At 39.3% G+C, this 21,055-nt stretch overlaps 1 protein-coding gene across 1 annotated transcript; it reads left to right on the forward strand.

The window, feature by feature from the left end:
- The first annotated feature begins 951 nt into the window (after positions 1 to 951).
- COQ2 (coenzyme Q2, polyprenyltransferase) lies at positions 952 to 20,248 on the forward strand. The gene is made up of 7 exons (XM_038582256.1): positions 952 to 1,216; positions 6,479 to 6,645; positions 13,240 to 13,361; positions 14,622 to 14,707; positions 16,315 to 16,448; positions 17,509 to 17,697; positions 19,579 to 20,248. Exons 1-7 carry the CDS (start codon positions 970 to 972, stop codon positions 19,738 to 19,740), a joined length of 1,107 nt encoding a protein of 368 aa, XP_038438184.1. The 5' UTR covers positions 952 to 969; the 3' UTR covers positions 19,741 to 20,248.
- Positions 20,249 to 21,055: the final 807 nt, after the last annotated feature.

Consider the following 21,055-nt stretch of genomic DNA (forward strand, 5'->3'; position numbering starts at 1 on the left):
TGAGTTAAATTATAGAATACCACGTGTTATCACAGAATTGCTTGGTATGAAAAAAAAAAAAAAAAAAGAATTGCTTGGTATGTGGAAAACCCACACATCTGGCGTCAGAGTGAAGTAGTGTCGTGGTGGAGTACCGAGAGAAGAGGTAACACATACAGGAGGAAGTGTGTTTTCTCCTTCGGTAAAATTTCCTGAGGCCTTGATCCCTCTGCCTACAACCAGTGAACTAGTGGTGAGCTATTTTTGCAGAATTATCAAAGACTGCCCCCTCCTCACCACCCCTGGAGACTCAAGGTATGGCAGAATCACTGTTGTGGTTTTAGGGAAAGGAGTTTAAAGACTAACCCAATTCTCTAGAGCAGTACAATGCAGAGGACTGGCTTACCCATGGTGACTAAGGAAGCGGTAAATAGGATAATCCGTGCATAGTGCCTGTGACAGTGCCTGGCAGACAGCCCCATCCAGGAACTGGCTAGAATCCAGAGCCCCACCAGGTGTTCCAGCTGCAGGCTCTCGCATCTCACAAGCTCACTGCTTCTTGCTTACACAAGCTCCTCTGACTTGACCGTCAAATTTAAGGTTTTCACTTGTGTGATGCATGTCCCTTGACTCTGAGCACGGGTTTCATTTACATCCTTGCAGTGGCTCTTGGTGCCCGTTTTACCTGTCCCCGAATCAGTATTCTGGTAGCTTCGTCGAGGTCTGCTTATTTTCCTGGTACAACACTATCTTTGCTCATTTGTTGAGAAAGCCGATCACGGGAATTCCTCATCACGCTAAGCATCCCCGGGACCCCCGCCCCCAAGGTTAAAGCGACCGCGGCCACCCCGCGCCCCGGCCGGTTCCTACAAAGGCTCGGGCCACTCGGCCGCACAGACGAGGCGCGGTGACGTCACTGCGCAGACCCGCCGCGACCCGTCGCCGGGGAATGACCTCAGGCCGGGGCGGGGCCACGCCCTCCCGGGCGCCATGCTGGCCGCTCGCTGCGCGGCCCTCGCGGGGGGGCTGCGGGTCCTGGCGCGGCCGTGGCTGCGGGGGTTCGGCGCCCTGGCCCAGGCGCGCGCGGCTGGCTCGCTCGGCGTTGGGCACCCGCGGCCTTCGGTCGGGCCGGAACCGCGCAGGCGTCGGCTCGGCCTATCGGCCGCTGCGGTGGTGAACTCGGCGCCCCGCCCCCTGCAGCCCTACCTGCGCCTCATGCGGTTGGACAAGCCGATCGGTGAGTGCGGGGCGGACGGGCCGAAGCGCGGCGCCGCGGGCCCGGGGCGGGGGCGGGGGCGGGGGGGGCGGCCTGCGGGCGTTGTGGAAACCGAGGCGCCCGGTACTCCCGGGACCCCCGGACCGTTGGGCTCCGAAGCGGCGCTCCTGTTCGCACGTCCCCCTGCGTCCTCAGTGCTCCGGGCGGGCGAGAAGTTGGCTCCTTCCACGGCCCTTGTTGAAACAGGCCTTGAGCGGAAACTCCGCGCCCCTTTATTTGCACAGATTTACAGTATTGAAGCACTTCCACGTTCATTGTTGTCTGCTCCCTGCCGTAATTTCGTGAGGCTCCCAAGGCAGAGAACAGACACCGTGATGATGCCGAGGAACCTAGTTTTGATGCTGCTTTGCCCGACCCCAACCGTGACGCCAAGGTGTAATTCCACTGAACGCAGCAGCTAGCGCTCGCCCGCTGCCTGTCAGCTCACAGTCGTCCCCGAAGACTTCCGTGACCTTCCTATTTAAATAATACCTACCACCTCACCCTCTGTACCTCTACCTTCCAGTTTTCGTCGTAGCACTCCCCACTGATCAACCTTGCACACTGAGGGCTTGATGGACCGCTCCAACACAATCCAAGCGCCCCACACCTGGGGCATTTCTAGCTAGTGCCTCGTATAGAGCCTGCCAGTAGTATCCGACGAATTCCTGCCATACTGCCTAGTCTCGGGGACAGAAAGGCCTATGGAAACGCCCTGCTTTCTAGTTGAAAAAGACAAATATGATTGGGTGAGCTGGGAAAGTAGGAGGTCAAATGTTAGTGGTACAGATGGCAAGTGGTACACTCAAGAGTGGTTACTGTGGACCGACATTGCTAGAAAGTGTCAGGAGCAAATTGAATCTCAAAGGACAGGTAGATTTTGCAGAAGGGAGAAGAAATCTTGGTGGGTGGGAGAGATGTTTTTGCAGACTCAAAGGTTGAGAGTTGAAACATCAAGGATATGAGTTGATCTGGGTGTAGAAAATACTGAGAGGCAAGGCTGGATAAGAGCTGGATGGAAAAAGGAGGGACAGTGGGAATGGAGGGGCCGAGACTGAACTGCAGGTAATCTAGGTGATGGCATTTGCCATGGTAGTGCGTGGAAATGCATCCAGGTGCCTAGATATATTCACTCCACGTCTGCCCAGCCAAGACCTCAAATTAGATCTTGCTTATGGTATTCTAGGTCTATGCACTACTTATTTGGGATCAGAGCACTGTTAGTGTTAGTGTTAGAACAATTAGCTATTGGGACACATGGTGGCTCAGTGGTTTGGTGCCAGCCTTTGGCCCAGGGCGTGATCCTGGAGTCCCACGTCCGGCTCCCTGCATGGAGCCTGCTTCTCCCTCTACCAGTGTCTCTGCCTCTTTCTCTCTCTCTCTCTCATGAATAAATAGGTCAAATCTAAAATTTATTCTCATGAATAAATAGGTAAAATCTAAAAAAAAAAAACAAAAACAAAAAAAACCCCAATTAGCTATTAAAGTATAAAAGCAAATTAAATGATAAACACAGTCTTGCCATCACAACCCCTTGCATTTTGGGCCAGATAAGAGTTGATAGTCATTAATTTCCAAGCCCAGTTCTAATCTGAAGCATAATTATAATTCTGTTTTGGTGTCTGTGTCATGGAGCTGCAGTGTAGGCCTACAGACATCAGGACAGATCAACAGCTGCCGTTATTCCCATTTCCGTAAACCTCTGACTTTTACATCAGTAAGAGGCTGGCTACTAAGGGTAATGAGTAAAACTCTGAAACCAGACCTCTTCATTTCTCATCTATAAAATGAAGATACTAACAGTACTGACTTTATAAGATTGTCATGAGAATCATTTATGTGTGTATGTGTTTCAAGTCCTTAGAACAGTGCCTGATATAATAAGTGCCCAAGAAATGTTAGGCATTAGTACTAGATGATTGCAGGTTTTTTTTTTTTTGTTTGTTTGTTTGTTTTTTAAGACCATTTACTAATGGTTCTATGTTACTGTTCATTCAACAAACATTTTTTTGAGCCCCTACTATATGCAAGGCCAATAAATTGACAGTAGAATTACAGGTTTGATATTTCTTTATTTAAATTATTCTTTCGTGGGGCAATTTTATGTTCATTGTTTTACTTTGTTGAAGTTGGATCTTGTTTTTATAAACCAAAGTGGAATTCATTGTTTTTCAGAATGGATTACAACTTCTTTCAAATGTGTCACAAACTGTGGTATTTCACAAAGTTTCAGCAGGTGGCACTCTTGACACTAAATTGGTGGTATAATTTTTGTTTCCCTGCATTCATGGGTGATTGTGTTGTTTTGAAGATAATATGTAATTAGTCAAGAACCTTAGGTTCAGTTTTCATAGGCTTTTTGGTCTGCCCACCACATCTCAGGACTTGCTCATTTTCCTTTTTCAACAGTAGACATTTCTTTCTGAAACCTGTTTGCATCCTCATCTCCTCTGCATCCCTCTTCATGGAAGAGAGAATAATCAAAGTACCACAGGGAAGAGAGGCAAGAACCATTGCTGAGAATCAGGAGTGCAGAGGGCCAGTAAGGACTTCAGTGTATGTGGAGATTTGGGTAGAATGACTGATAACATTGCCCTTAGGGAGAGCCAGACCACCTGAGTTTACATTTCAACTCTGCCACTTTTTGCCCTTTGTGACCTTGGGCAAATTACTTCCTCTGTGCTTCAATTTTTGTATTTGTTTCATGGGTATCATAAAAACAGTGCCCATCTCATAGGTTTGTCCTGAGAATCAAACATATATCTTGATAGCACCTGGCACATAGCAACAGTTACATACTTGCTCTGTTTTTATGTTCATCATTACCAGTATCATTTTCTCATTAACAGTTCTGAGAGATAGATAGTCTTTCCCCTCATTTACAGATGAGGAAGACTGAACCTTAAAGTTTAATATACTTCAGTGTCAGGGCACCTGGAGGCACCTGGATGGCTCGATAGGTTAAGCATCTGCCTTTAGCTCAGGTCATGATCCTGGGACCAAGCCTCGCATTGGGCTCTCTGCTCAGCAGGGAGCCTGCTTCTCCCTCTGTCTACTGCGCCCCTGCTTGTGTGCTTTCACGCTCTCTCTCTCTCTGTCAAATAAGTTTTTAAAAATCTTAAAAAAAAAAAAAGATGAACCAATTAATATACTTTAGTGTCTGGCATCATTCCATTTATAGTGGCAGACATCAAACCATTTGAGGGAGTCAAACATCAATGTCTGACTCCCTCATCCATAGGAGTGCCCTACAGCTTCCTATAGGTAAATGAATATAGTACCTTTAATGCAGACTGATAGTGAAGGAAATTTTGTTGCTGACACAAAAATGCTGTAGGTGATTACAACAGAATTTCTCTACAGAATTCTTTTTTAAATAGACCCTTCAGTTCTAGCTGCACTAGGAAAATAATGCCTTTGAAGTGGTGTTCTTTTGTATCTATCAGGGCAGGGTCACTCTGTCCCTCCGAGCTATACTGGGAGATCCAGGAAAAAGGAAGTAGTTAAACACTTAACCTCTCTGTGCATTTGTTTCCTCATCTGTAAAATAGGAACAATAGTAGTGCCTACTTTATAAGGGTGTGGTAGAGGACTAAATGAGTTTGTGTGTATAAAGCATTTAGAACAGTAACATTTACTGACATGTTAGCTGTTGTTGCTTTTGTTTTATATGTGTCTGTCTAGGAGAACCTGAACCTGAATTTGAGTCTGAACTGGCCCTTGCTTGTTTTCAGTCTTTGCTTGCCTTTTCTGCTTTGTCCTCCCTAATCCCTCCCCCAGTAACTTGGGTGGCACTGTTTTGTGCCTTTTTGTAGGACCCTGTATTTGCCCTATTTTTGAACTGATCCATTTTATTGTTATTATTTAACTGTGTTTCTTTCTTTTCATTTATAAGCTGTGTGAAGGCAGAAAGCCTCTCTGCCTTAGTCACTGTTGTATTCTCAGTTCTTTTTTTTTTTTTTTTTTTTTTAAAGATTTTATTTATTCATGAGAGACCAGAGAGAGAGAGAGAGGCAGAGACACTGGCAGAGGGAGAAGCAGGCTCCATGCAGGGAGCCCAACATGGGACTCGATCCCAGGTCTCCAGGATCAGGCCCTGGGCCGAAGGCGGCGCTAAACCGCTGAGCCACCCAGGCTGCCTGTATTCTCAGTTCTTGTACGTGCTTTATAAATACCTATAAATGAATAAAGCTTAAGCTTATGAAGTTTAAATATGATTATAGGTACTTTGTCATTTGGCCATTTTTGTATAGGATCTCATTTTTATTTAGCCACATCTCCTTTTTCTCTTATGTGGCAAAATTGGGCAGTAAAGCTCAGAATTTATCTTAGTAGGCACCATATCCAAACATTTGTTGAAAGACTTTCTTTGAAAGTAGAATATTAGAGTTTACATGTAAAGTCTCCTTTCTGCACAATCTTTTTGGCTTCAGCTTAATTTCATCTGGTTTATGGACTAAGTACCAAGAACTAATCCCATTTGTGCATGTAGTTGTAAAATATTTAAAAACCAGTAGGTTAATTACCTCTTTCCTGCAAGACCATTTTATTTTATTGTACTAACAACAGTAAAAAAAGTTCTGCTAACCTTTTTTTAGCAGGTAGGTAATACATTGCATATGATGCAAAATTCAGAAAGTGCAAAGGTATAGAATGAAAACTAAGTCTTCCTCCCCTGTCTCCCAGCCACCCAGTTCCCCTCCGCAGAGGCAGATATCATTATCAGTTTCTACTGTCTCCTCCCTGACATGGCCTGTGAACATACTGACATTCAAATGTATGTATCTGGTGGTGGGAGGTAGTACACAAGCACGGTAAAAATAGTTTGGCTGGACTGCTTTGTAGCCTCATGAGAAAAGCATGAGTATCTGACTCCCCAGTGTGTGTTATCTGACTGGGTTTTGCTCATCTGATGTGTGAAAAATGTTATCTCAATGTAATTTTGATGTGTATTTCTTAAAGTTGATCTTTCATATAAATAAGTCATTTGTATTTCTTTTTCTGTGAACTTCCGTTATTTTTTTAGTCTGTTTTTCCATGGACTATTGATTTCTTTTCAGTGTCTAGGAACCCTACATATTGGGCCAGAGTCCTTTGTGATATAAGTTGTTGATTTATTTTCCCAGTTTTGTCCTGTGCTTTTGATTTTGTGTTCTTTACTTTTTTGGGATGTAGTGTTTGAACAAATGAAGACAGTTAACTAACTTGAATGTGTACCTTTTTTGTCTTTTTATTTTTGCTTAGGAACCTGGCTGCTGTATCTGCCATGTACTTGGAGCATTGGGTTAGCAGCTGAACCAGGTTGTTTTCCAGATTGGTACATGTTATCCCTCTTTGGCACTGGAGCTGTTCTGATGCGTGGAGCAGGCTGTACTATTAATGACATGTGGGACCGGGACTATGATAAAAAGGTAGTTTCTTCTGGGAAAGGAATAGGGAGGCTCCTCTCAATTTTGCAGAGTGACATGGTGGCATCACTTCTGAAATCCACAGAAGGCAAAGGATCTTTTACTGTACTCCCTGAAATCCAGCATCGTAAAAAGTGCCGTTTTTCAGTAGAATAGTTGATACTGCAAAGTGCAGTGTACTTTCTCAACAAGAGCAGCCATGCAGGCAGGGAGTGTACTTCATTTTTACAAAATGAATTAGAATTTAGAAGGCTAAGGTAAGGATGTTAGGAGCAAAGTGAAAAGTTCATCCTAAACTTTTGTGTCTCCCAAAGAACTGTCATTCTTTCCTTTGAGATATATAGTGGAGTTGTAACTATTCTTCTATAATTCAAATCTTAATTTAAATAAGCCAAGGAAGCCCCTATTAGCATTTGCTATGATTATCTCCTTACAAAAATGTAATTTTATTCTTTTTTTTTCTCCTTAGAAAAATAGTACATGTTTAATCTGAAAAATTCGGGCAGTACAGAAGTAGGAAGTATAGAAAATGCAAGTCTTTCTTATCTCCTCTCCCAGACCCCTAGAGAAACTTCACTTAACAGTTTGATGCATTATATTTCTCTGGATTATTTTCTCTGCATGTTCAAATGTTTGTGTATAATTATTTCTTCCTCAACAGACAGTTATTTTCTCAGGGGAAGCGTCCAATCTTGTTTGCCTTTTATCCTAGTGACTGTGCCATTACAAGTACAAGATCATTCATTAAATGCTTGAGTAAGTAATCAAGTAAACTTTCAACTTAAAAGAAACCCATGACAAATTAATATAAAATGAATGATTTTGTATACATTTATATAAGGTGAATAGTTGGGACAGCCCCGTGGCTCAGTGGTTTAGCGCTGCCTTCGGCCCAGGGCTTGATCCTGGAGACCCGGGATCAAGTCCCACGAGGGGCTCCCTGCGTGGAGCCTGCTTCTCCCTCTGCCTGTGTCTCTGCCTCTGTGTGTGTGTGTCTCTCATGAATAAATAAATAAAATCTTAAAAAATAATAATAAGGTGAATAGTCATCCCTAGTTTGCCTTTCATACTACTGGTCTGAATTTTCTTTTAGCAAGATATACCTGCAATGATTTTTAGTTTGTAAGAACAATATCACAATGTATTTTTTAACTAAAAAAATATTTATTGAGTATTTGCTGTACGTGAGACACAGTGACAGGTTTTAGGATTGCATGAATGAAAGGCAGTATTCCTGACCTCATAGTTTCATAGTTACACTCCAGCAGCACTGTTGTGAGAATGGTGTCCACAAGGGAACTTACTGACGACCACCTACCTCAGCCAAAGGGAGCAGAGAGAACTTTCCAGGGGGGTGACCTTTGAACTGTGTTAGCGTAAGATGGCAAAAACAAGGGTGGGAGGAAGAGTGAAGGTCTCGAATAGCTGTGAGATTAAGTATAAAACTTAACCACTGCAGCAATGTGGTTTATGTGTGACTAGAGGATAGGATAGTGGCAGGTGGCTGGAACTGCATGTTAAACACCTCTCTAGACCCCGCTGACCCAATTGGGGTAAGTTGATTCATGTCAGGAGATGCATACTTTTTTGATTTGGGGTTCATACACCCCACTCAGTTTTTCATTCTGCATAACCAGATGATTGAGGCTTCTGGTATATATCACTTCAAAATAATTTTTGAACATGGTTAGAGCAGCTAATATCAAAATCCTGGTTGTAATATTTTATTGACTTATAAAGTTTTCCAGATGTTACTTTTGAGAGAAACTGGATAAAGGACATGTGGGATCTTTATATTTTTTAAAACGCAGAGATGTTTTTTAAAAACCACACATTGGGGTGCCTGGGCAGTTCAGTCATTTAAGCATCCAACTCTTGGTTTCGGCTCAGGCCATGATCTCCCAGTTGTGGGATGGAGCCCCACATCAGGCTATGTACTCAGTGCAGAATCTGTCTCAGATTCTCTCTCCCTCTCCCGCTCCCCCATGTTCTTGCTCTCTCTCTCAAAAAAAAAAAAAAAACAAAAAAAAAACTTTTTTTTTAAGATTTTATTTTTTTTTTTTAAAGATTCCATTTATTTATTCATGAGAGTCCCAGAGAGAGAGACAGACAGACAGACAAACAGACACACAGGCAGAGGGAGAAGCAGGCTCCATGCAGGGAGCCCGACATGGGACTTGATCCAAGGACTCCAGGATCACGCCGTGGGCCAAAGGCAGGAGCTAAACCGCTGAGCCACCCAGAGATCCCCCAAAAATAAAATCTTAAAAAGAAAAAAAGCTGCATATGAATCTATAATCATCTCAAAAGAGAAAAGGTTAATTAAAAAACTAATAGGTAATATAATTAAAAAATAATAACCAACTTTTAATTAACAAAATATGACCATTTTCGTTTCCCCTTAAGTGATTTTTCTTTTCTCTTTAGGTTACAGGGTTACTGATTAGATATCTTTTCTCTCCCCTATGACATTTTTCTCTGATTAGAAGAGTCCAGGTTCTATATAGACATACAACAAAGCTCTTAAATCAGTGTTTTATAGCTATTAAGGAGGTTTTGCTAATAGGACTTAAAATGTTCTATGTATTTCTTTTTTAATCTAATTTCTTTTTAAATATTTTGGTCTATTTAAATGGGAAAAAAAATTCATTTACCCATATCTCCCATCTCCACACACACCCCCGCCCCCAACTCCTGCCTCTGGCAACCACCAACCTAATCTCTTTTTCTATAAGCTTGAGTTTTTGTTTTGTTTTAGACTCCATATGTAAGAGAGATCATATAGTATTTGTCTTTCTGTCTGACTTATTTCACTGAGCATAATGCCCTTGAGATCCATCCATGTTGTTTCAAAATGGCAAGATTTTTTTTAATGGCTGAATAGTATTCCATTTTGTGTATATGTGTGTGCATGTGTATGTACCACAGGTTTTTTTTATCCATTCATCCATCAGTGGATACTTAGATTGTTTCCATATCTTGGCTATTTTAAAGAATGCTGCAGTGAACATGGGGGTACATATATCTTTTCAAATTAATGTATTTGTTTTCCTTGGATAAATACCTAGACACATGGAATTCTGGATCATATGGTAGTTCCATTTTTAATTTTCTGAGAACTGCCATACTGTTTTCCACAGTGGTTGCAACAGTTTACATTCATCAACAATGCACAAGAGTTCCCTTTTCTATACATCCTCACTAACACTTAGATTGGCTATTATAAAAAAGACAAGAAATAACAGGTGTGAGGTGATACTTTGGTTTTGTTTGCATTGCTCTGATGATTAGTAATGTTGAGTATCTTTTCATACATCTGTTGGCCATCTATATGTCTTCTTTGGAAAATGTCTATTCGTGTCCTCTGCCTATTTTTTATTTGGACTTTTGGGTGGTGGTTTTTTGTTTTGTTTTGTTTTGTTTTTAGCTATATGAATTCTTCATATATTTGAATATAAACTCCTTACCAGACATGTGATTTGCAAATACTTTCTCCCATTCAGTAGGTTGATTTTCATTTTGTTGATGATTTCCATTGCTGTGCAGAAGCTTTTTAGTTTGTGTAATCCCACTTTATTTTTGCTTTTGTCGCTTTGATTTTTGGTGTCAGATCCAAAAATCATTACCATGACCTGTGTCTAAGAGCTTACTGCTATGTTTTCTTCTAGGAGTTTCAAATCTTATGTGCAAATCTTTAAACCTTTTTGAGTTAATTTTGTGTATACTGTAAGATAGGGGTCCAGATTTTACATATGGCTGTCTGTATTTCCCCACACCATTTATTCAAGAAACTCTTCTTTCTCTATTGTATAGTCTTCGCTCCTTTGTCATAAATCAGTTGACCATGTATGTGTGGGTTTATGTCTGGGCTCTCGGTTCTGTTTCACTGATCTATATGTCTGTTTTTCTGCCAAAATGAAGCTGTTTTAATTACTGTAGCTTTGTAGTATAGTTTGAAATCAAGAAGTGTGATGCCTCCAGCGTTGTTCTTTCTCAAGATTGCTTTGGCTACTTGGGGTCTTTAGTGGTTCCATACAAATTTTAGGATCATTTTGTTTCTTTGAAAAATGCCGTTGGGATTTTGATATGGATTGCATTAAATCTGTATATTGCTTTGAATAGTATGAACATTTTGGCAATATGAATTCTTCCAATGCATGAGCAAGAAATATCTATCCATTTATTTGTGATTTTAATTTCATTAATGTCTTCTAGTTTTCAATATACAGGTGTTTCACCTCCTTGGTTATATTTGTCTCTAGGTATTTTATTCTTTACTGCAATTGTAAATAAGATTGTTTTAATCTCTCTTAGGTAGTTCATTATTAGTGTTAAAAAAAAACACAACAGATTTTTTACATTTTAAAGAATGAGTTAAAAGGCTTGACTAAGTTGTAATGCTTACCTCACAGTTTCTTAAAGACTATATATCATTAAGGATATATTTGTGGCTCAGAGTTTTGCTTAGTATGTTAGATAATAAGTAAATTGCTAGTATATTAAATGATAAATCGATTGTTATTTGGGTATATGAGTTAAGTGTGTTCTGTTGATGTTCTGTATAATCTACCAACCATGTGATAAACATTAGGTTCATAAACATCGAAATAATCTCAGCGTATAAGTGTTAGTGATTTAGTTCTATTTTATTTATTTATTTATTTATTTATTTATTTTATTATTATTTTTTTAAATAAATAAATCATGACCTGAGCCAAAGTCAGATACTTAATTGACTGAGCCACCCAGGTGCCCCAGTGATTCAGTTTTATAAGCTATGAGTAAATGGTTTCATTAAAAACCACATAGAATAAGTTTTGATCATCATATTCCATCATTTTTAGTCTTTTGATGGAGTGCTGGTTTATTTTCAGCTTTTGAATTTAGCTAGGTAATTATAACTACCTGTGTAGTTATAAAAGGACTGTGTAATCTGTGGTTAATAGTATGGTCAGGTGAGCTAGACAGACTATGCTACTTCCCATCCATGACCTTGGAAAGTTACTGAACTTCTCTGCTTCAGTTTTCTAAAACAAATGGCAAGAACTTGTGAGTGGCTAAAAGTCAGGAATGTTATGAGGATTCAGTGGTGGGATAAATACATAGCTCTTAGAATAATGACACATGGTAAGCGCTCACGTACTAGTTGGAATAACCATAATATCCTAAAAGAAATACAAGATATAAATGTATCGCCAACTAAAACTGGGGATTAAATCAAAGATAAAAGATCCAAGTCTGGCAGTCTAACTAAGGTGAGTCATTATGGTTTTTTACAAACTGTTTTATTGCACAGTGAAGCATGCTATAAAATGAGTCAGCAAATTTTCTCCTAGTAAATATTTTAGGCTCTGTGGGCCATACCATTTTACAACTACCTGATTCTGTTGGAGCATGAAAGCAGCCATATACAATATGTTAACAAATGGATATATCTTTGTTTCAATAGAATTTTATTTGTGGACACTGAAATTTATATTTCATAATATTTTCATAAGTCATATTACTTTTTTTTTAACTGATTTTCAACTGCCTAAAAAAGAAAAACCATTCTTATTATCTCATGGCCATATAAAAATAGGCAGTAGGCTGGATCTGGCCCATAGGCATAGTTTGCTAACCCTTGATATAAATCAAAATGGAAATATGTTATATTCATATACTGATATTTACTGCATACTTACATGCTTTAGACACCACATTTACTCTGAGGTAGTGCTCTTATTACTTCTTTCTCTTCTTCTTCTCCCTCTCTTTCTGTTTTTCTTTTGACAAGTAAGTAATGTAAGCCCAAGAGGGCTTAAATAATTTGCCAAAATTCACACAGCCAATAAGTAGGTTATAGAACTGGATTCAAATGCTGGCCTCTTGGGTCCCAGGTCTTGAGTTCTTCTAACAATGCTGAAAATTTTGGTTATGCCCTTTTTTTTTTATGCTTCAGTTTAGAATAATCACATTTCATGATCTCTAGACAGGAAAAGAACAACTAATATATCCTGTTGGTCCACATAATAGCTCTGTCTGTTCAGATCCTTACATTGAGTCTGCCCTTTATATTTGGGTGCGATTAATATTAGATTATAGTCCCATCCTTAAATAGCCTGGCAAAAGAACTCCTGCTTTCAAACCCAGATAATCTGTCTTCTTTCTTTATTTACATTTGATTGCTGATTGCAGTGATTCCTGTAATCAAAACATTCACTGCAATTTCCTCTTTCCTGAGAATTACCATAATTATTGTCTCTTTTTTCTCTGTGGAAATTAAACATATACATGCTAATAAGCTGGGTAGCTAAATAGCCAGATAAGGAAGTTGCTTCATTTTATGGGGTTGGAGATGAAGATGGGAGATGAAAAGAGAGGGGAATGAGTGGTGGGAATTTTTAGTGCTTTTCAAAGCTGTTTTATTTTATTTTATTTTTTCAAAGCTGTTTTAAATATGAAGCTTTTATTTTTGGCAGCGCTTCTAATGTTGGTTTTACCTTTTATTCATATTTTTTTCCTCAGTGCCTGCCATGGGCCATTCTCTTGATTACATGTTTAAATTTATGATTGAACCATTACATGAGGCTAAAGTATCTGTTTTTATATATTAAGGTTATAAGAACAGCAAATCGCCCAATAGCTGCTGGAGACATTTCAACTTTTCAGTCCTTTATTTTCCTTGGGGGACAGCTGACCTTGGCACTGGGCATTCTTTTGTGTCTGAATTACTACAGGTATAGTAAATGTGTTTTTCAGAATCACATATAAAATCTCTCTTTTGAAATGGAGAAAGTAAGAATAAATAAAATTAAAATATCTGTATCCAAAGTTGTTTATTGGCTATCTATGGAGCATCAGTAAGTTAGCAAGGATAAAGACATTACCACATGTCGTAAAAACAAGAATACTTTCAGCCAAAGGAATGAGAAGATCAGCATTTAATTTATTCTGAGCCACTGTTATACTTCCATTATGTGTTACCTAAGAAACACATGGCACCTTCATAACTTTTTCAGATGTATACAGGGATGTTGGTATATACCCTTATGTATAATTTTATTTATCCTGACACAATCTCTAAAGTAGAGAGAAGGGATTATACTCATTTTGCAAAAAGATTAAGCAGGTCTTTCCCAGAGCCATGCTTATAATCGATGACAGAGGGGGAAAAAGTGGAAGGATTCATTCCTAGATCTCTTAAGTAGAGACAAAATTAAACTTTTGCACATCAGATGGCAAAAGTATATAAATGAGAAAAAAGAGACAAAAAATGTAATTGTCATTTTATAGAGACTAGATTTAATTGTACACTTTGCCCTGATAATATCACGTGAAAATGCTTTTGGAATGTTTTTCCTGGAAGGACCGTGTTAGGTGAGCTATGAAGTACCTAAAAACACCTTAGAATGCTATTACCCTTTTATAGATGCTTTATCTTCTCCTAGAGAAGTGACACCCATTGTGCATATTGAGAGGGGGGATCTTGATTCTAACTCTGTTGGGACATCTCCATTTACTAACTGTCTTAATGTTGGAAAACAACACTTAGAGAAGCAGTAGCATGGAATGGGTAGTAAGTTGGACTCTGGAGCCATCTTGCCCTAAGTTTGAATCTGGCCCTGCTACTGACTGGCTCTATGACAGTCAACAAATTACTTAATCTCTTTGTGCTTTAGTTTCCTCATCTGCAAAAAACAAGTAGAATAAAACAGTTTGCCTCTTAGGTTTGTGGTAAAAATTATGGATTAACATATGTAAAGCAGTTAGAAAAGTGCCTAATACATGAAAGCATTATATGTATTATTATTTTGTTTGGTTGTTTTGTAACACTTAAAATATTTTCTAATTACTTTTATCCTAATTAAAGTCTAGGAAAATAATTTTACATAAAAAATATAACAAGTCATTTTCCAGTTAGTATTACTACTGTTGTCTTATTTAGCAATTTCTAAGAGATGGTGATATTAATCTGTAATGTTTTTTCTTGATTTCAGTATAGCTCTGGGAGCAGCATCCCTGCTTCTTGTCATCACCTACCCACTAATGAAAAGAATTACATACTGGCCTCAATTAGCCCTAGGTGAGCTTGAAATAATTACAAGGATTTCCTTCAATACCCTCAAACTTATACTTTGGTGTGTGTGTGTGTGTGTGTGTGTGTGTGTGTGTGTGTGTACAGTGTGGCAGAAATAAAATGTCAAGTCAGTCATGAAATTTTCCAAACCAAGAATAGATTTTCATATTTTAAGGGAAGGCAATTAGCCATTTTTATTGGCTAAGGAATTTTACATACTTATTAAGATTATCATCATTATTTTCTGAAATACTCTTTTAAAATCTAAGTATGTCACAAAGAAAAAAATTAACTGATTTGACCCTACCCTTCTCTTTATGTGACTAATTTGGATGCCTTGAGGACTTGGGGTATTGGGGTAGAAAACAAAGTCAGGCAAGAGAACCAGGGTTAGTACGTGTAAGCCTAGACAGACCATCACTGTTAAGCCTTCCTTAGATCTCCCAGGAGAAAGCTAGCCAGTCTTGCCTCTGGCTCCCACAGCACTCTGGCATGGTGCTTACTATTTTCAACCAGCAATCACTAAAACAGAAGATGCTGAAAGCCGCCTCTGTCTCCTCAGTTGTAAATTGTAAATGCCTAACAGATAAAACTTTCTTTACATGTAGATGGCCCACCATCTAACATAGCATTTGCTGTATCACAGGTATTCAATAAATATCTGTTGACAGAGCAAGCAAAGGTTGATAGGTAAATCAGAATCTATTGCAAAAATATTTACTCCTAGAATAAGCTAGAGTATTCCTAGAACTATTCTAGTTGTTTGAACTATTATTTTAGTGAATAAAAGAAGAAAAATGGTTTCTGAGAAAAGACATGTGGGACCCACTGAGTATGAGATACCTATGGACTTGCAGGTACAGATGCCAGCAGGCAGTTCAGTCTCTAGTCTGAAGTGTAAGGAAGTGATCAGATTGCACAAAGAGATTTAGGAGCTGTGTGCTTGTAGATGTTTGTTTACAGTCCTCAGAGAAGATGGACTTACAGAATAAATAAGTGTACCTGCCTATGCTCTTGTTTCTGTAGCTTATGGGGGAAATAGAGTCATAAAGGAAAGAACAGGGGGTTTTGGCTCAGGTAGGTCTAAGGTGAAACCCCAGCTTCTATTTTCATTGACTGTGCCAGCCACCATACTTGGTACGGTAAATGTTGTTTTCCTGAAACATCCTATTTATCAGGGTGATACTATTCTTTCTATTACCTGGATTATTTTGTCAATTAACCTCTCTGAGCCTATTTCCTTTTTTTTTTGCTACGTAGCTAATCACCACCACAGAGAGCTAAGAGTATTTCAGGAAACAGTGCACAAAGCTAATGTATAGAGACACTTATTATGTGCTGATGCCCCCTCTTCTCTTTGGGAGTCTAAAGTGCACTTAGACTTGTCCTCTCTTGGGCCCGGGTGGCTCAGCGGTTTAGCGCCACCTTCAGCCCTGGAGACCTGGGATTGAGTCCCACGTCGGGCTCCCTGCATGGAGCCTGCTTCTCCCTCTGCCTCTCTCTCTCATTCTGTGTGTGTGTGTGTGTGTGTGTGTGTGTGTGTCATGAATAAATAAATAAAATTAAAAAAAAAAAAAGACTTGTCCTTTGTCTCTGTCTCTCACCATTTGTAGGGTTGACTTTTAATTGGGGAGCATTACTTGGATGGTCTGCTATCAAGGGCTCCTGTGATCTATCTATTTGCCTGCCTCTTTATTTTTCTGGAATTATGTGGACTCTAATATATGATACTATCTATGCCCACCAGGTAAAATGATGATATCTTTTTTCTTTGATTTAGTTATTGTTGCCATTTAAGAATTTTACGAACCACATTAAAGGGGAAGTATTTTTTTCTCAAAAGAAGATCATTCATGCTTCCTTGGCACCAACAAAATATTTTTGCTTCATGTGGTATGCTTACCAGAGATCGATTCTTTTATTTACAAGTACTTAAACAGTATTTACTATATGCCAGGCACCGTGTTTTTCTTTTTTTAAAGATCATTTATTTGAAAGAGAGAGTATAAGTGGGGTGGAGGGGGGCTTGGGGGGGCATGGCAGAGGGAGAGGGAGAGAAGCAGACTCTCCTCTGAACTTACAGTGTGAAAGGAAAAGCATACATTAACCCCACATTCATTATTTGGATTTGGTGCCCAGAAGATAGCCTGTCAGGTCATTATCTGCCTGCAGGTGGGTACAGAGTTCAGCGTACAGCCTCTGATAACACTTAGCCATAATTAGAACAGTATGTGGAAATGCCTAGAAATTAAATTGCTGGGGAAGAGATCAGTCAGCTAGATGTGAATGTATCACCAAAACCTAGCTCTACTTAAACAGAAAGGATTTGATGGGAGAGGCAAGGAGTACATTGAGCTAGAAATAAAATGTGAATGGATATGGTTAGGTGGCAATTGACCATTTTCTACATCTGTAACTTTAGCAAGATTGAAACTAAAATGTACAGGAAATTCTTGAGATTGGAGAGCTCTAAGGTAAGGAGAAGCTATGTGAACAATTAGACTTGAGTTTTAATTTTGAATGTGGTCAGTGTGAAGTTAAGAGTCATTAATAGGGTTATAATACAACGACAGGTGGAAATAAAGCTGGAAGATCATCTTAGCAGCGACACTTAACTACGATTCGGCCTGTGCATTTATTACCAGCCAGCCTATGTTTCCAAGTTACTGTCGGCTTTCACAGCTTCTATCCTTTGAAAGACAGTTTCTTCTGGGATTAGATAGTGGTGATGATTATACAACCAAAATGGTGAGTTTTATAGCATGTCAATAAAAAACGGACAGTTTCTTAATACTTTCTGTTGTTAGGACAAAAGAGATGATGCTCTGATTGGTCTTAAGTCCACGGCGCTGCGGTTCCAGGAGAACACCAAGCAGTGGCTCAGTGGCTTTGGTGTGGCGATGCTGGGGGCGCTGAGCCTGGTGGGAGTGAATAGTGGTCAGACTGCACCCTACTACACTGCTCTTGCTGCTGTAGGAGCCCATCTGGCACACCAGGTTTGACCTTTTTCTTACTTTTCCCCTCATTTTTCTGTGGTATAAACTGTAAAAATGATTTAAACAAAACAACCTCTGTGCTTACCAAGCAGGGTACTTCCTAAAACAACTACTTTGCTTATACTACCTTGAACCATGCCCTCCCCTCTCCTGACGTGTTGCTTAAAAAAGCTAGCTGTATTATTTTAGAGAAATAATCTAAAACTAAACCTAGATTTACTTTTTTTTTTTCCCCTCTGATTTTTCTTAAAGTACCTCTGATTTGTGTCTGGAAACATTTCAGCAATGTCTTAAAGGTTGTAGATTGAGTTTGCTCCAAAAGCAAACTGATCAACATAACCATCTTTTTAATATGTGGGTTTCAGTGATGGATGTGATGGTTAGCAAACTAATCATTCCTAAGTTTGGGTCCCACTGGCATTAACAACCAAAGCCAGAGAAGACATGAAGTGCTAACATGTCAGAGTTCTGCCTAAATCATGGGAAACTCATTTCAAGATGTTCAGCCAGCACCCAAAAGCTTATATTGTGAATCTACATTATTGACTTTGGTAAATTAATGAACTAAATCTAACCTTAATGAAATAGATTGCTTGTAAATGGCCTTAGTTTTGTGTCATGTTACTCTTATTTTCTTTGAACAGATCCAAAAAGATGTTAGTCTGTATGTAGATGATCTGTTTTATACAGATTATTGCAAATTACTTAGCAATATAGCAAGACTTGCATCACAGTATGAAGGAAACTAAAATCCAGTATCCATAAAGTAAACCCCATGCCTTATCACCTTCATTGTTTTCCTCATAAGGAAAGCTTTAAGACAGGAATTGGTGATTCTTCAGGACCCTCTAGATTTCACCACGTGCCTCCTCAGAATTTCTTAGCACCCTTTTTTACTCATAACTCAGCTCTCTGGGGGTTGTCACCATCAATTGATTGCCTGCTCAGGATAATGGATGTGTAGCCATATTTAATTAAGCACCGGGATATAAGTGGAGGAAGGCAGAAATTACAAATACAATTACAAATACTGTAAGAAAGATTTGGAACCCACTTGACAATTCTAAATGGCATTTGCGGTCTTCTGTCTAGTCCTTGATGCAGTATTTTACGATGGACATAGCCTTCTCATTTTTGGAAAAAAAAAAAGGAAATCATGGTGATTTTAAGTCCACAGTCCGTATAATAGAGAATAGTTGGGGAAATGATGGATGCTAATGCTAAAGCCTAGGAGTAACTGAGACAGGGACATGGGACTTCCTTGATAGATTTACTGTGGAGAAAAGGAATGTGTTTGTTCTAGGTGACTCAGCAGATCTGGGTTGCCAGATCCCCCTCTATGTGGCAGTAGGAAGGAGATTGACACATCCTTGGGGTGTTTTTGGTTATCATAAATAAACTAGGGAGGAGGGATCACCAGAGCCCCTGAGTTAGTGGGGCTGGGTTTCTTAACTATCTTTCAATGCACTAGACAACCCAACACAATAGAGTTGTCCTTTCCCAAATGTGACTTGTCTACCTGTTGAGAAACATACTCCAAGTAATAAAGCTAGAACTGAAGGGTAGGAGTAGGCAGATTTTAGATCATTGTAACTGGTTTAGAGCTTTCTAAAGAGTTAGAAATAAAAATAGCATGGGTTGCCTCTCTAAGCATTCATGAACCCCTCAAGTGGAAGGTTTTACCACACAGCTTGGATGATAACCAATGAGAGATACGGTAGACTTTTCTATACTGGGAAACAGTTTGGGTACATAAAGGACTTCCCATTCCTTAAAATCCTGTAACAAAGTGCTGTTGTCTTCTCTGTACAAATCTGTTTATTTGTGATGCCAAAAAGTTTATACTAAGTACTAATGTAGCATTGTGATCCTCTCTTACAGATTTACACTCTAGACATCCACCGACCTGAGGATTGTTGGGATAAATTTACCTCCAATCGAACATTGGGACTAGTGGTTTTGTTAGGGATTGTCCTTGGGAATTTGTGGAAGGAAAAGAAGACAGATGAAGCAAATAAAAGTATAGATAGAATAGAAAATTAGCAAAGGACATTGATCTAGGAACCTTTAAAACAAACTTTTGCAAAACACTCTCAGGTCTTGTTACCACATAATTAGATTTGAATAAGCAGTCTTGCAATATGTTAAAGAGTTAAGAACCAGGAAATCAGATGTAGACCATATTTGCCTGGATTTAGTTTAAGTGTTATCTAGCAAAATCCTTCCCCTGTCTCATCCTGTAGGATTTGAGTGACCTTGAATATTTAAGTTGATACATTCTTCTGCTCATTGTGATTCCCATCTGCAGTTACAGGAATGGTATGAGTTTGGGCACTTTAAAAGATGCCTGATTTATATCTCATCCAAATGAATGAATGTAGGAAAACGGACCTTAATTTTAGGGAAAAATTAAAGCTGCTATAGAAAGTTGAGGTTTATTGTTTTTGTTGTAACCTTTACTTACTGCCAGAAGCTGTAATTGAGGAAACCATTCTCTGTTTTATATTTTAGGATAATTTAAGTAAGTAAATAAAAATTTTTATCTACTGTATCCATACGTGTTTCTGTTGTTACCAGACCTGACATTTACTTCGTACATCTGGTCTCTGTACAGCAGTGGTGACCAGAATAAGCAGGCAGTCACCAGGGACTATTTTTAATTTCTGTTGATTTCTTTTTTTAATCTTATCAGGTTGTGACTTACAGGATACTGGTATGTTGGTTAAGTGTCCTAACAATTTTTTCCCTTGCCGCCTTCAAAATACTCTCAACACAGCAGCCAGAGTGATTTTCTTAAAATCTATATGGGGTTCTCTCATTCCTCTGCCCTTAGGATCTCCCAGGTTCCTCAGTACAAACTAAAAGTCCTGTCACCTACCAGGACCTTCATGATCTGGCTGCATCTGTAGCTACTTTCCCACACCCATCTCTAGCCCACTGTCTTCCTCACTGCTGCTCAGCGGGCTGGTGAACTTCTGCTCCAGGGCCTTTGCATGTACACTTCTGCTTGCCTGGAATGCTGTCCTTGAATTATGACAGTCCTTCATGGCAGGTCTTCTCCTAAATGTTACCTTCTCAAAGAGGCTTTTCCTGACCACTGTAAAATTTCGTAATAAATGCTACCTATACTTTATTTTTTTTTCTCTTCAGAATTTAGCACTATTAACCTCAAATATATTTTACTTGATTTAAGTGGTTCTCATGGATACTGGGCGGTAGGGGAGGCAGTTCTTTGTGGATTGTGGGTGGCAGTAAACACTAAATTGCATAATGGTGATAATGTTGATGGTGATAATGCAGCTGACAGAGCACATACATGTGCCAGGCCCTAATAAATAAGCACAGGAAAATGTAATGA

This window comes from Canis lupus, chromosome 32 (genome assembly GCF_011100685.1).
Source record: "Canis lupus familiaris isolate Mischka breed German Shepherd chromosome 32, alternate assembly UU_Cfam_GSD_1.0, whole genome shotgun sequence".
Lineage (NCBI taxonomy): Eukaryota > Metazoa > Chordata > Mammalia > Carnivora > Canidae > Canis > Canis lupus.